The 16,912-nt window shown below is 35.5% G+C and overlaps 1 protein-coding gene across 1 annotated transcript; it reads left to right on the forward strand.

The window, feature by feature from the left end:
- Window positions 1–1,591: 1,591 nt before the first annotated feature.
- LOC311287841 (cerebellin-1) lies at window positions 1,592–11,713 on the forward strand. Its single transcript, XM_084404937.1, has 3 exons — window positions 1,592–2,068; window positions 5,527–5,646; window positions 9,775–11,713. Exons 1-3 carry the CDS (start codon window positions 1,802–1,804, stop codon window positions 9,970–9,972), a joined length of 585 nt encoding a protein of 194 aa, XP_084261063.1. The 5' UTR covers window positions 1,592–1,801; the 3' UTR covers window positions 9,973–11,713.
- The last annotated feature ends 5,199 nt before the right edge of the window (window positions 11,714–16,912 follow it).

The following is a 16,912-nucleotide window of genomic DNA, read 5'->3' on the forward strand; positions in this document are numbered from 1 at the left end:
ATGGAAGGTTCCCCTGCTTAAACCAGCACATGTCAAGGCCCGTCTTAAGTTTGCCAATGACCATTTGGATGATCCAGAGGAGTCATGGGAGAAAGTCATGTGGTCAGATGAGACCAAAATAGAACTTTTTGGTCATAATTCCACTAAACGTGTTTGGAGGAAGAAGAATGATGAGTACCATCCCAAGAACACCATCCCTACTGTGAAGCATGGGGGTGGTAGCATCATGCTTTGGGGGTGTTTTTCTGCACATGGGACAGGGCGACTGCACTGTATTAAGGAGAGGATGACCGGGGCCATGTATTGCGAGATTTTGGGGAACAACCTCCTTCCCTCAGTTAGAGCATTGAAGATGGGTCGAGGCTGGGTCTTCCAACATGACAATGACCCGAAGCACACAGCCAGGATAACCAAGGAGTGGCTCTGTAAGAAGCATATCAAGGTTCTGGCGTGGCCTAGCCAGTCTCCAGACCTAAACCCAATAGAGAATCTTTGGAGGGAGCTCAAACTCCGTGTTTCTCAGCGACAGCCCAGAAACCTGACTGATCTAGAGAAGATCTGTGTGGATGAGTGGGCCAAAATCCCTCCTGCAGTGTGTGCAAACCTGGTGAAAAACTACAGGAAACGTTTGACCTCTGTAATTGCAAACAAAGGCTACTGTACCAAATATTAACATTGATTTTCTCAGGTGTTCAAATACTTATTTGCAGCTGTATCATACAAATAAATAGTTAAAAAATCATACATTGTGATTTCTGGATTTTTTTTTTTTTTAGATTATGTCTCTCACAGTGGACATGCACCTACGATGACAATATCAGACCCCTCCATGATTTCCAAGTGGGAGAACTTGCAAAATAGCAGGGTGTTCAAATACTTATTTTCCTCACCATATATATATATATATATATATATATATATATATATTCTATCACAATAATAACATGTTTTCCTCATACTATTACCTGATATTTCCTTGATCTCGAGAAGGTTAGATTTATATTTAAAGGGCTGAGTATATGGACAATGTATGTCACATCAAATCATTTTGACTATCAACTTTAAAAGTTAAACCTTCTAACCGAATCCAACGTGAAACTAAAAATATCACGTGTAGTTAGTGTGTGTGTGTGTGTGTGTGTGTGTGTGTGTGTGTAACTAAAACAGAAAAATAAGAACTATTTAGACTTAAAAAACAAACAAATAAATATGACAAAAACACAAAACTTAAAATAGTGAGTATGTGAGTATGAGTGAGTTTGTGTGTGTGTGTGTGTGTGTGTGTTTGAGTGAGTGAGTGAGAGTGTGTGTGCGTGTATGTGTGTTTGAGTGAGTGAGTGAGTGTGTGTGTGTGTGTGTGTGTGTGTGTGTGTGTGTGTGTGTGTGTGTGTGTGTGTGTGTGTGTGTGTGTGTGTGTGAGTGAGTGAATGTGTGTGTAAGTGTGTGTGTGTGTGTGTGTGTGTCTGTCATTATTGTGTAAGTGTGTGTAGGAATGTTGGGAAGCCTGATGGGAAGGCATATGGTCTCCTCAAGAGGGACGTCTCGTCCAGATGGCGAGTGTGTGTGTGTGTTGCGGTGATACAGTCACATATGCAGTATATCTCACAACACAGAAACGCTGAAGTGCGAAATGATCCAATATCCCAAGTAACCGCTCACAATCAGACCCGCTCTGCGCTGATCTCTGGACTCGGGTTCATTAGAGTCGAGATTAGATTAGCATTAGTTTTGGGCCGACAGAGGAGAAGGTGAAGCACACCTCATCATATTGAAACACTGGAGTGTATCTGAATCCACCAGGATGGTTGTCTCGCGGGTCTCACTGCTCGCTGGGCTCCTGTGTGTGACAGGCTTCAGGGTCCGGGGCCAGAACGACACAGAGCCCATTGTGCTGGAGGGAAAGTGTTTAGTAGTGTGTGACTCCACTCCGACGACAGAGCCGGCCGGGAACGCTCTGGGAATGTCGGTGCGTTCGGGAAGCGGACGGGTCGCATTCTCAGCCGTCAGGAACAACAACCACGAGCCCTCGGAGATGAGCAACCGCACCATGACCATTTACTTCGACCAGGTAGAGTCTGTGATTGATGCTTTAGCCGTTTTATCAGCAGTGCATTTAACTGTAGTTACTAGGGATGTAAAAATTACTGTAGTTCGATATTAAGTCAATACTAAAGATAGTAAACCATTAGTTTGTAGTTATTGTATTTTTTAACTGTAGTTACTAGGGATGTAAAAATTACTGTAGTTCGATATTAAGTCAATACTAAAGATAATAAACCATTAGTTTGTAGTTATTGTATTTTTTAACTGTAGTTACTAGGGATGTAAAAATGACTGGTAGTTCGATATTAAGTCAATACTAAAGATAGTAAACCATTAGTTAGTAGTTATTGTATTTTTTAACTGTAGTTACTAGGGATGTAAAACTTACTGGTAGTTCGGTACTAAGTCAATACTAAAGATAGTAAACCATTAGTTAGTAGTTATTGTATTTTTTAACTGTAGTTACTAGGGATGTAAAAATTACTGGTCATTCGGTACTAAGTCAACACTAAAGATAGTAAACCATTTGTTAGTAGTCATTGTATTTTTTTAACTGTAGTTACTAGGGATGTAAAAATTACTCGTACTTTGATACGAAGTTAATACTAAAGATAGTAAACCATTAGTTTGTAGTCATTGTATTTTTTAACTCTAGTTACTAGGGATGTAAAAATTACTCGTACTTTGATACGAAGTTAATACTAAAGATAGTAAACCATTAGTTTGTAGTCATTGTATTTTTTAACTGTAGTTACTAGGGATGTAAAAACTTACTGGTAGTTCGGTACTAAGTCAATACTAAAGATAGTAAACCATTAGTTAGTAGTTATTGTATTTTTTAACTGTAGTTACTAGGGATGTAAAAAATACTGGTCGTTCGGTACTAAGTCAACACTAAAGATAGTAAACCATTAGTTAGTAGTTATTGTATTTTTTAACTGTAGTTACTAGGGATGTAAAAATGACTGGTCGTTCGGTACTAAGCCAATACTAAAGATAGTAAACCATTAGATAGTAGTTATTGTATTTTTTAACTGTAGTTACTAGGGATGTAAAAATGACTGGTCGTTCGGTACTAAGCCAATACTAAAGATAGTAAACCATTAGTTAGTAGTTATTGTATTTTTTAACTGTAGTTACTAGGGATGTAAAAATGACTGGTCGTTCGGTACTAAGCCAATACTAAAGATAGTAAACCATTAGATAGTAGTTATTGTATTTTTTAACTGTAGTTACTAGGGATGTAAAAATTACTGGAAGTTAAGTACTAAGTCAATACTAAAGATCGTAAACCATTAGATAGTAGTTTTTGTATTTTTTAACTGTAGTTACTAGGGATGTAAAAATGACTGGTAGTTCGGTACTAAGTCAACACTAAAGATAGTAAACCATTAGTTAGTAGTTATTGTATTTTTTAACTGTAGTTACTAGGGATGTAAAAATTACTGGTCGTTCGGTACTAAGTCAGCACTAAAGATAGTAAACCATTAGTTAGTAGTTATTGTATTTTTTAACTGTAGTTACTAGGGATGTAAAAATTACTGGTCGTTCGGTACTAAGTCAATACTAAAGATAGTAAACCATTAGTTAGTAGTTATTGTATTTTTTAACTGTAGTTACTAGGGATGTAAAAATTACTGGTCGTTCGGTACTAAGCCAATACTAAAGATAGTAAACCATTAGTTAGTAGTTATTGTATTTTTTAACTGTAGTTACTAGGGATGTAAAAATGACTGGTCGTTCGGTACTAAGCCAATACTAAAGATAGTAAACCATTAGATAGTAGTTATTGTATTTTTTAACTGTAGTTACTAGGGATGTAAAAATTACTGGAAGTTAAGTACTAAGTCAATACTAAAGATCGTAAACCATTAGATAGTAGTTTTTGTATTTTTTAACTGTAGTTACTAGGGATGTAAAAATGACTGGTCGTTCGGTACTAAGCCAACACTAAAGATAGTAAACCATTAGTTAGTAGTTATTGTATTTTTTAACTGTAGTTACTAGGGATGTAAAAATGACTGGTAGTTCGGTACTAAGTCAATACTAAAGATAGTAAACCATTAGTTAGTAGTTATTGTATTTTTTAACTGTAGTTACTAGGGATGTAAAAATGACTGGTAGTTCGGTACTAAGTCAATACTAAAGATAGTAAACCATTAGTTAGTAGTTATTGTATTTTTTAACTGTAGTTACTAGGGATGTAAAAATTACTGGTCGTTCGGTACTAAGCCAATACTAAAGATAGTAAACCATTAGTTAGTAGTTATTGTATTTTTTAACTGTAGTTACTAGGGATGTAAAAATTACTGGTCGTTCGGTACTAAGTCAATACTAAAGATAGTAAACCATTAGTTAGTAGTTATTGTATTTTTTATCTGTAGTTACTAGGGATGTAAAAATTACTGGTCGTTCGGTACTAAGCCAATACTAAAGATAGTAAACCATTAGTTAGTAGTTATTGTATTTTTTAACTGTAGTTACTAGGGATGTAAAAATGACTGGTCGTTCGGTACTAAGCCAATACTAAAGATAGTAAACCATTAGATAGTAGTTATTGTATTTTTTAACTGTAGTTACTAGGGATGTAAAAATTACTGGAAGTTAAGTACTAAGTCAATACTAAAGATAGTAAACCATTAGATAGTAGTTATTGTATTTTTTAACTGTAGTTACTAGGGATGTAAAAATGACTGGTAGTTTGGTACTAAGTCAATACTAAAGATAGTAAACCATTAGTTAGTAGTTATTGTATTTTTTAACTGTAGTTATTAGGGATGTAAAAACTTAGTGGTAGTTTGGTACTAAGCCAATACTAAAGATAGTAAACCATTAGATAGTAGTTATTGTATTTTTTAACTGTAGTTATTAGGGATGTAAAAACTTAGTGGTAGTTTGGTACTAAGCCAATACTAAAGATAGTAAACCATTAGTTAGTAGTTATTGTATTTTTTAACTGTAGTTATTAGGGATGTAAAAACTTAGTGGTAGTTTGGTACTAAGCCAATACTAAAGATAGTAAACCATTAGATAGTAGTTATTGTATTTTTTAACTGTAGTTATTAGGGATGTAAAACTTAGTGGTAATTTGGTACTAAGCCAATACTAAAGATAGTAAACCATTAGTTAGTAGTCATTGTATTTTTTAACTGTAGTTACTAGGGATGAAAAAATTACTCGTACTTTGATACTAAGTTAATACTAAAGATAGTAATTCGGACTGCACGATTAATCACAATTTCCATGTAATTGCACTAAAACCGATTTGGCTTATCGCGATTTTGAAATCGCAAAGGCTGTGATTAATTGTAATGCGCAACTTGTCATTGTCAGCTTGCCACACTGAGAGTTGGAGTCACTTATAACGTGCATTTGAAAAAGCCACTGTATACTTCGACCAGGTGTAATGAATATGAGATTGATGCTTTAGCCATTTTATCAGCAGTGCATGAAGCAACACGTGTGTTTTGTGTCCCGTCGAAGGTTCTGGTGAACGTCGGGAGTCATTTCGATCCGGCACGGAGCGTTTTCCTGGCTCCCAGAAAAGGAGTGTACAGCTTCAGTTTCAATGTGGTCAAAGTCTACAACAGACAAACTATACAGGTGAATCATTCAACATTTAACATTTCACGTCACTCGTGAAGAATTTCATGAGAAACTTCAGTTTCATGTCCTTGTCTAGTCATGTTATTTCTAACGCTTTCCACACAATACAGATTCAGGACAAAGAAAAGTATTTTCTACTTCTTTCCATATTAGTAAAGTCATTAAAACTAGGAGATAATACAAATTAAATGATGTTGTCAAGTTAAGTCACATTTATTTATATAGCGATTTAACCAATACAGATTATTGTAAAATTCATCAATTATGAAACAAATTCAAGTTCAACCCTAAAGCAGCTCTACAGAAGACAAGTGTTGTTATTCAGCTCAATTCGGTTCATTGTCATTCAATTCAGAAACAGGTTTAATGATGCAAAGTTGATCAATTATGACATTAATTAAATTGAAACTTTTTAGCTACCAAAGAAAAGTAAAAAAAAATTCTAAATCTGCCATTGCTAGGACACATTTCTGAATGTTGATTTTTTAAAAACTCTTCATACATTTGTCATAACCAACTTTCAGCTTCACATTCAAAATGCGCTAAAACTATCAATTATAACTCGTTATAATTAATTATAAATACTTGGATCAGTTAATCGAATTAAAGGGGCTATATGTAGTTTTCAGCGGCCTCTAGCGGTGATGTTTCAGATTGCAACCAATACAAAGCGGAGGTTTCTCCATGATTCAAAAGCCCTGCCGACATTGATCCGTGTTTTCGTCGTTTCACGTTTGGCCTGACGAGCTTCAGCAGATACATTTTGTTTTTGTTTTTTATCATTATGTGGAGTTTGTGTTGGAGTCTGTGTTGTGCTGGGAGCAGGTCGTTTCTTAGTGTTAGCAGACTCCATGTTATACGTTGCAGTGTCGTCGCTGTTGAGTGCAAAGTCAGTAGACGAGGCGAGAGGCTCAGGAGCACGCAGGTCTCAGTCACGTCACTGGATTTCTCTGTAAATCCGACCCGGAGCCTTCACATAGAAATAGGAATACTTGCTTTCAGAGGTAATAGCAAAACCCACCAAGTGGATCATTTTAATGTGAGATTACAACCCCTTCACACACAGGCAATAAAAAAAGGATTCATTTTAGTAGAAAAACTACATATAGCCCCTTTAACTAGATGTACCTGAATTAATATTACACACAATTAATCCGTTCGTCCAGCAAACACTCAATACTGATGGTCTATCAACTCCCAGAAAGGATATTTGTTGTGGCCGCAGGAAAAAAAAACTCTTTCTTAGCATGTAGCTGCGATCGCATCCTTAAAGGGACTTTGGTTTACAAGCAGGGACCAGATTCAAAACTTGCATGAATGTGCACAAAGTTTTATTTAACTGAATCACGCACACAACTAATCTAAACAAACACATACACACAAATCACATATACATGGGTACGGAAACAGAAACAGGGGAATGAAGCAATGAAACGAATTATTTAACCATATGAACCAATCCATCAGTCTAAAGCACCTTGTGAACAAGGGGTCTACCGCTGATACTAAACCTCCGTTTAGTTTGTTAAATGTGCAAGACTTGCAATGCCTAAGACGTTGAACGAGCGTCCGGATGAAGTCTCAGGAGAAAGTCTTGATGGTTTAGTGAGTCGATGGTGTTGAAGTTGCAATCAATTTCTTCTGCATTGAACAAAGAAATTATGAAATTCTGATGTTAGTTTGACTGTCATGGTCAAGGAAGTTACAATGTTTTGGGTATTAAATGATTATTATTTTGATAGAAAGAATGGCATAAGGTTACTTTAACTAGTGTTTCTATCATAAAGCATGCATAAAACAGAACACAATACAAAAGACACTATACAAGACGGTAATAATCATACTGTAAGAATTGATTTTCCTGCTAAGACAAAAGCTGTCACCCTACAATAGCCTAAAGCAATAAAACGCACCCTGGACAGAAGATCACAAAGAAAGAGCACAGGACATTGTCTTGTCCAAACTTATCTCCTTCCTTATATCTCTGCATCCCCCTCTCCCTCCTCAAGTCACCAAAAGTTCACCAAGAATGTCTATATATCATATATGATGTACCTTGTGAATCTATTGTTTTTCCTTTTCATGTTTGGTATCATTTTAAGTGTCTCAGTGCGATTGGTAAAATGGTCTTAATTTCATTGCAGTCGCTGGTTTAATGAGAAAGATTGAGAACGTTGGAGAATTCTGTTCTCCTCTTTGGGTGATGTCTCTTCAAGATATCTCCCCTCTCCAGAGGTGTCAAAAGTATTCACATTCATTACTCAGGTAGAAGTATAGATACTAGGGTTTAAAAAGACTTCTGTAGAAGTTGAAGTATCAACTCAAGCTTTTTACTCAAGTAAAAGTATAAAAGTACTTGTTTCAAAACTACTTAAAGTATACAAGTAAAAGTAATGTAAGGAAAAAAATGCAATTAATGCTCTCTCTCTCTTTTTATTTTAACGACGACAAGCCGGAATGAAAACAAGCCGAAATTAAATAGGAGTAACGAGGCTATTTTTAAAATGTAAGGAGTAGAAAGTACAGATAATTGCGTGAAAATGTAAGGAGTAGAAGTAAAAAGTCTTCTGAAAAATAATTACTCCAGTAAAGTATAGATACCCCAAATTTCTACTTAAGTAAGGTAACAAAGTATTTGTACTTCGTTACTTGACACCTCTGCCCCTCTCCGCCGAAACCAGGTGCTACCCCCTGGGGTACATGAAACAACTCTAAAAAATATTGGTATAACCCTTTTGTTGTGGTCTGGGTATTTAAGGGCAAGTGGCAGAGCAGTCTTTGGGAACCTGTAACCAGGAACATCCCCATACAGTGCTGTGTCAGTGTCTTCCCATTGGAACACACTCACACACCACTGTGTGTCTCTGTCAGGAATGTCACTAAATTCTAATAAATAAAGTGAACTTCACTGGAGCGCTGAAAAGACATACACGCATTATACCTTCGCCCACACCGTTGGATTCCGTCGTTGGGCCAATGGGTGGACATTACAATACACACAGTGTCCTGGAGATATGCAAGTTCCTTCATAGAAGGTTTGCCTATAAATTAATGGAAAGTCATTTTTTGATGGGCCTTATGTGCCTTTCCTATGGTCCTGTTGAATGTGGGCACCTTATTGCATATTTATTTCATTGCATTCGGGCAACTTATTTCATTATATGTCACATTATTATTATTTTTTTTAGATATTTAAAATATGGTATTACTGTAGAAATGTAGCAGAAGAGTAGAAAAGAGTATGAAAACGTGCAAATTGTCTTGTAGGCACCTTGAGTTTTGGCGGTGTTTGTGTTTGAGTGGGAAAAAGAAGAATTGACTCTTGATCTGATGAAGGACCTGCGCCTGGACATGACGACATCGCAGTCCTGAAGTGTCACAAGTCTCTCCCCTCCTTCCCCTCCCTTTACCTCTCTACAGATAAAATGTCGGGATAATTCTGGTTCACGTAGCTTCGCGGAAGCGATAAATAATTCTGTATTATAATTTTTTTTTAAGGCCAGACTAGTAGTTTGTTGGGGGTTGGTTTGTAAAAAAGGACTACACACCTGCGCACATATATATTCAAACACGCATACCTATAGACAGAACACGTAATACGCATGTGCACGTCATCAGCGTTCTCACGGGTTTGCGTTGTTGAAAGATTTTTTTTCTTTTTTTTTTTTATGGTTTCATTTGCGTGCACGATACACCAGGCACTGTTGTGTGAGTGAGCGGCCGGAGCGCGTTAAGGGTTTTCTGTTAGAACGGTGTCGTGTTAGCGGCCCCTAAGTTAATAACTAATGATCTTTACAACAGAAGTGAATCAATCAAAACTAACTTTATCTGGATAATAACTTTATTCTAGAGCTGCTGTAAAGCCTAAACAATCTGTTACTGTAATCTCCTATTATCTCTGTAAAACTGCTTTGAAACAATCTATATTGTTAAAAGCGCTGTATAAATGAAGGTGACTTGATGTAATTTGAAAAAAGTCGTCATTGAACGTATTTTGTGTCAAAGCAATGATAAATGATCATAGTTTACCTCACATACACTGATGTTGTGATCACTGTGTGAAGTTTTTAAAAAGTGATTATATTGAGAAATGTGTCCTAGCGATTGTCCTTACTGTCCGTCCAGGTGAGTCTGGTGTTGAACGGCTGGCCGGTGTTCTCTGCTTTCGCCGGCGATCAGGACGTGACGCGCGAGGCGGCGACCAACGCTGGTCTGGTGACCATGGAGAGAGGAGATAAAGCCTCGCTCAAACTGGAGAGAGGAAACCTGATGGGCGGATGGAAATACTCCACCTTCTCGGGGTTCCTTGTTTTCCCCCTGTAGAAACAGAAGTTTGTGTGGAAAACAGAGACACTGATGAAAGAACACATTCAGTGAAGGACGTTTGTAGGAGTTCACAAGTGTGATGATTCTTCAGCCTGTTCTTTTCATTTAGGTCTACTTACTTTCGCTGATGGACTTCTTCCTCTGCATCCTTTCTTTCTTTATGCATGAACCTGCTTCTTAATACAAGATTAAGGGGGGTAATATGTAGAAACCCTTGTTATTAGCGCCACCGGTGGTCATTACGTGAACTGCAGCAGCAACTTAATGTCCGCACTCGTAACAAATGTGATTCAAAGCCCCGATATATACACTGCAAAGGTCATTTTTGTTCTTCTCTTAGAAGTAAAAAAAAGTTGGAAATACCTTTGCAGCGATATGCAGTTAATGAACATCCCGACGCTGTCCACTGCTGAGAGATTTAGATGAATATGTGAATATGTGCTGCAGTTTTTCTCTCGATAACATAATAAACACACAACAAAAATGAGAAACAGCAGTTCAGAAAGTATGTGGATGTTTGCAGCAGCTCTGAGATTCACCGGCATCACGGCAACAGATGAGGTTTGATTATTTATTATAAAGTATATTTGAGACTATAGACTATATAGATCTGTCTCTGTGAGACTATAGTTTGAATGAATCCCTTTTCTTTGCATGACACATTGACATTACAGTACAGAACGGCTCTTTCGGTGTTATCCTGAACATTGTATAAGCATTCGTTAGTTTTCATGTGTCATTGATTGGAGGAGAGGCTCTCGGGAGCGTAAACATCACATCCTTTTGATTTTCCCACCAAAAACATCCCAAGTCCTCCACATAAAAATCAATCTATAGGCTTTCAAAGACAACCTAAGACACCGGGGAAGGTCTCATTGCAAGCTGTTCACACATTGGCATTAAAAAGCAATTAATACATGAACATTCTTACATATTGCCCCTTTAACATGTTACATTGCACATTCAGTGTACAAAATGGGATACAAAAATGCTTCTTTTTCAACAAATAATCAGCCAAAGGTGCTGAACCTCAGGACATCAAACTAAATATGACACAAGCTCTTCTGTTTTCATTTTGCATGGGGTCTGTATCCTCGTAACCCTGATTTCTGTCGTTTAAATCAAATGTCAAGAAAAAAAAAACACTTGGTTGATACAGGGGAAATAAGGACACAAAAAAAGTATATGCATAAAGTATATGAATAATTCTTTTCAAATATCAGTTCAACAGATTATGTCACAAAGATGGCAGTGATTTTAATGGTCAGATGTAGTTGAGTCGTCTGAGGTTGGACAGGACAAAAATCACAGATTTAAAGGAGGGATACAGACATTTTGTGTTTAAAACTAATTTTTACAAATGTACAATAAAATGTTGATGTCTTTGAAGCATGAAAGACTCTAGACTGGAATTTCCTTTGTTTTTTTGAAAGAATATAGGTGATATTCATGACAGCCATGATATTGATAATTGGTCATTATAAAAACAAGTTTCGATTATCATGATATTTGAATGAATTTTAATGGCAAAACCATTGTATTTTCATGCACTGGTATGGGAAAGAAACCATCCAAAATACACATTTAGTGTATTTATTTTATTGCACTTTATCTATTTGAGTCTGTTGATTACAATACGCATTTTTAAAGGCCGTTTTCACAAAATAATTTTTTTCTCCACTTCAGTAAAACATATATACACCAAAACTTACAGTTTTATTCCAATCTATATTCTGAAGGTTTTTACTGAAGGGTTTGTTCATATATCATTCAACCTGATTTATATAACATTTTATTCCTAAAAAACTTGATAAAATTTTTTTATTTTTTTTTGCCTGCTGACAGTGTTTCCTGAGTCACTGGGTGATAAAACCGAAAAACAAAATCTAAAAACCTGATATGTCAAGAAAAATCAAACAAGAATTTTGAATCTATCTTAGTAGAATTCTCGAATTAGTGCATATTTAATTAAAAGGTTTCATTTGCATATTTAAACAGGCCCGTAACATTTCAGAAAACCTGTAAAACAAAAGAATTATCCTAATGTACAGTGATTAATCAATTGGGCCACATTTATTTACGTTTCTCACCCGATTCACCGGTAAGTCGTGCCTTAAAAACGCCTCATGCTTCATTCTGCCATGAAGGTCAGAGTGTAAACGGACACAAGCGTCTGCAGAGTCTATTTATTATCATTATCTGCCATCTGTTGTGGGTCAGAGCCAAAGAAAAGCAGCTTCCCGCGGGCCGTCCGAGGACAGCAGGTCTCCGGCCCGCTAACACTCTTTTCTGGCATCGCGTGTTCTCGTTTGCACTGCAGAACATCATCAATTATTTTGCATATTAAAAGAGAATGTTAGAATTAGGGATGTGCACGGAAACCGTGACTATTTTTATAGATATAATGGTAACACTTTACAATAAGGTTCATTAGTTAACTACCTTAGTTAACATGGACTAAGAGTGAACACTTCTACAGCATTTAATAATCTTAGTTAATATAAAGTCAACATTTACTAATACATTATTAAAATCAAAGGTTGCATTTGTTAACATTAGTTAATGCACTGTGAACTAACATGAACAAACAGCTGTATTTTTATTAACTAACATTAACATAAGATTAATAAATACTGTAACAAATGTATTGCTCATTGCTAGTTCATGTGAGTTAATAGAATAGTTAATGTTAACTAATGAACTTTATTGTAAAGTGTCACCGATATAAGTGAGAAAGGCACGAATAGGTACGTTTCCTGCTGTTAGTTTCCATTAATATCGCAGCCCCCCCCCGCTCCGCAGTGTTTTGTCCAGAACACCAGGAGAGATGCGTCACGAGCGGGTCGATGCGCGCAGGATCCGCTCGCACAGATGGGATGATGGGATTGGGAAGGTTCTGATGCCAGGAGCCTGTTGACTAAACCACACCATCCTCCTCATATGACTGATCATAAAGCACAGGGAATATCCAACACACGCAGACACAGCTTGGGAAAAATATACTGTTATAGCCACAAAAGAAAAAGAAAAAACATGGTTTGGTTGTAACTATGACATAAAAAGTCGAAATTATGACACACTAAGTAAAAAAAAAGAAAGAAGTGACTTATGATACGTATACATGGAAGCTTGTTTCCGCCATAAAAAAAAAAAGAGGTAACTGTGACTTTTTATCTCACAATTCTGACTATTTTTCTCACAATTGCAAGTTTACATTTGCGAGTAATAAAGTCAGAATTGCGTGATATAAAGTCAGAATTGCCTGATATAAAGTCAGAATTGCGTGATATAAAGTCAGAATTGCCTGATATAAAGTCAGAATTGCGTGATATAAAGTCAGAATTGCCTGATATAAAGTCAGAATTGCGTGATATAAAGTCAGAATTGTGTGATATAAAGTCAGAATTGCCTGATATAAAGTCAGAATTGTGTGATATATAGTCTGAATTGTGTGATATAGTCAGAATTGCGTGATATAAAGTCAGAATTGTGTGATATAAAGTCAGAATTGCGTGATATAAAGTCAGAATTGTGTGATATAAAGTCAGAATTGCGTGATATAAAGTCAGAATTGCGTGATATAAAGTCAGAATTGTGTGATATAAAGTCAGAATTGCCTGATATAAAGTCAGAATTGTGTGATATATAGTCTGAATTGTGTGATATAGTCAGAATTGCGTGATATAAAGTCAGAATTGTGTGATATAAAGTCAGAATTGCGTGATATAAAGTCAGAATTGTGTGATATAAAGTCAGAATTGCCTGATATAAAGTCAGAATTGCGTGATATAAAGTCAGAATTGTGTGATATAAAGTCAGAATTGCCTGATATAAAGTCAGAATTGCGTGATATAAAGTCAGAATTGCCTGATATAAAGTCAGAATTGTGTGATATAAAGTCAGAATTGTGTGATATAAAGTCAGAATTGCCTGATATAAAGTCAGAATTGTGTGATATATAGTCTGAATTGTGTGATATAGTCAGAATTGCGTGATATAAAGTCAGAATTGTGTGATATAAAGTCAGAATTGCGTGATATAAAGTCAGAATTGTGTGATATAAAGTCAGAATTGCGTGATATAAAGTCAGAATTGCGTGATATAAAGTCAGAATTGTGTGATATAAAGTCAGAATTGCGTGATATAAAGTCAGAATTGTGTGATATATAGTCTGAATTGTGTGATATAAAGTCAGAATTGTGTGATATAAAGTCAGAATTGCCTGATATAAAGTCAGAATTGTGTGATATATAGTCTGAATTGTGTGATATAAAGTCAGAATTGCCTGATATAAAGTCAGAATTGTGTGATATAAAGTCAGAATTGTGTGATATAAAGTCAGAATTGCGTGATATAAAGTCAGAATTGCCTGATATAAAGTCAGAATTGCGTGATATAAAGTCAGAATTGCGTGATATAAAGTCAGAATTGCCTGATATAAAGTCAGAATTGCGTGATATAAAGTCAGAATTGTGTGATATAAAGTCAGAATTGTGTGATATAAAGTCAGAATTGTGTGATATAAAGTCAGAATTGCCTGATATAAAGTCAGAATTGCGTGATATAAAGTCAGAATTGCCTGATAGTCAGAATAGCGTGATATAAAGTCAGAATTCTGTGATATAAAGTCAGAATTCTGTGATATAAAGTCAGAATTGTGTGATATAAAATCAGAATTGTGTGATATAAAGTCAGAATTGCCTGATAGTCAGAATAGCGTGATATAAAGTCAGAATTCTGTGATATAAAGTCAGAATTGTGTGATATAAAGTCAGAATTGTGTGATATAAAGTCAGAATTGTGTGATATAAAGTCAGAATTGTGTGATATAAAGTCAGAATTGCCTGATAGTCAGAATAGCGTGATATAAAGTCAGAATTCTGTGATATAAAGTCAGAATTCTGTGATATAAAATCAGAATAAAGTCAGAATTGTGTGATATACAGTCAGAATTGCCTGATAGTCAGAATTGCGTGATATAAAGTCAGAATTCTGTGATATAAAGTCAGAATTCTGTGATATAAAGTCAGAATTGTGTGATAAAGTCAGAATTGCGTGATATAAAGTCAGAATTGCGTGATATAAAGTCAGAATTCTGTGATATAAAGTCAGAATTGCCTGATATAAAGTCAGAATTGTGTGATATAAAGTCAGAATTGCGTGATATAAAGTCAGAATTGCGTGATATAAAGTCAGAATTGCGTGATATAAAGTCAGAATTGCGTGATATAAAGTCAGAATTCTGTGATATAAAGTCAGAATTGTGTGATATAAAGTCAGAATTCTGTGATATAAAGTCAGAATAAAGTCAGAATTGTGTGATATAAAGTCAGAATTGTGTGATATAAAGTCAGAATTGCCTGATATAAAGTCAGAATTGTGTGATATAAAGTCAGAATTGTGTGATATAAAGTCAGAATTGTGTGATATAAAGTCAGAATTGTGAGATACAAAGTCAGAATTGCGTGATATAAAGTCAGAATTGTGTGATATAAAGTCAGAATTGTGTGATATAAAGTCAGAATTGCCTGATATAAAGTCAGAATTGCCTGATATAAAGTCAGAATTGCCTGATATAAAGTCAGAATTGTGTGATATAAAGTCAGAATTGCGTGATATAAAGTCAGAATTGCGTGATATAAAGTCAGAATTGCCTGATATAAAGTCAGAATTGTGTGATATAAAGTCAGAATTGTGTGATATAAAGTCAGAATTGCCTGATATAAAGTCAGAATTGTGTGATATAAAGTCAGAATTGCGTGATATAAAGTCAGAATTGCCTGATATAAAGTCTGAATTGTGTGATATAAAGTCAGAATCGCCTGATATAAAGTCAGAATTGCCTGATATAAAGTCAGAATTGCCTGATATAAAGTCAGAATTGCCTGATATAAAGTCAGAATTGCGTGATATAAAGTCAGAATTGCCTGATATTAAGTCAGAATTGCGTGATATAAAGTCAGAATTGTGTGATATAAAGTCAGAATTGTGTGATATAAAGTCAGAATCGCGTGATATAAAGTCAGAATCGCCTGATATAAAGTCAGAATTGCCTGATATAAAGTCAGAATTGTGTGATATAAAGTCAGAATTGCCTGATATAAAGTCAGAATTGTGAGATATAAAGTCAGAATTGTGTGATATAAAGTCAGAATCGCCTGATATAAAGTCAGAATTGCCTGATATAAAGTCAGAATTGCCTGATATAAAGTCAGAATTGTGAGATATAAAGTCAGAATTGTGAGATATAAAGTCAGAATCGCCTGATATAAAGTCAGAATTGCCTGATATAAAGTCAGAATCGCGTGATATAAAGTCAGAATCGCGTGATATAAAGTCAGAATTGTGTGATATAAAGTCAGAATTGTGTGATATAAAGTCAGAATCGCGTGATATAAAGTCAGAATCGCCTGATATAAAGTCAGAATTGCCTGATATAAAGTCAGAATTGTGTGATATAAAGTCAGAATCGCGTGATATAAAGTCAGAATCGCCTGATATAAAGTCAGAATTGCCTGATATAAAGTCAGAATTGTGTGATATAAAGTCAGAATTGCCTGATATAAAGTCAGAATTGTGAGATATAAAGTCAGAATTGTGTGATATAAAGTCAGAATCGCCTGATATAAAGTCAGAATTGCCTGATATAAAGTCAGAATTGCCTGATATAAAGTCAGAATTGTGAGATATAAAGTCAGAATTGTGAGATATAAAGTCAGAATCGCCTGATATAAAGTCAGAATTGCCTGATATAAAGTCAGAATCGCGTGATATAAAGTCAGAATCGCGTGATATAAAGTCAGAATTGTGTGATATAAAGTCAGAATTGTGTGATATAAAGTCAGAATCGCGTGATATAAAGTCAGAATCGCGTGATATAAAGTCAGAATCGCCTGATATAAAGTCAGAATTGCCTGATATAAAGTCAGAATTGTGT

The sequence above is a fragment of the Rutilus rutilus genome (assembly GCF_951802725.1).
Source record: "Rutilus rutilus genome assembly, chromosome: 3".
Classification (NCBI taxonomy): Eukaryota; Metazoa; Chordata; class Actinopteri; order Cypriniformes; family Leuciscidae; genus Rutilus; species Rutilus rutilus.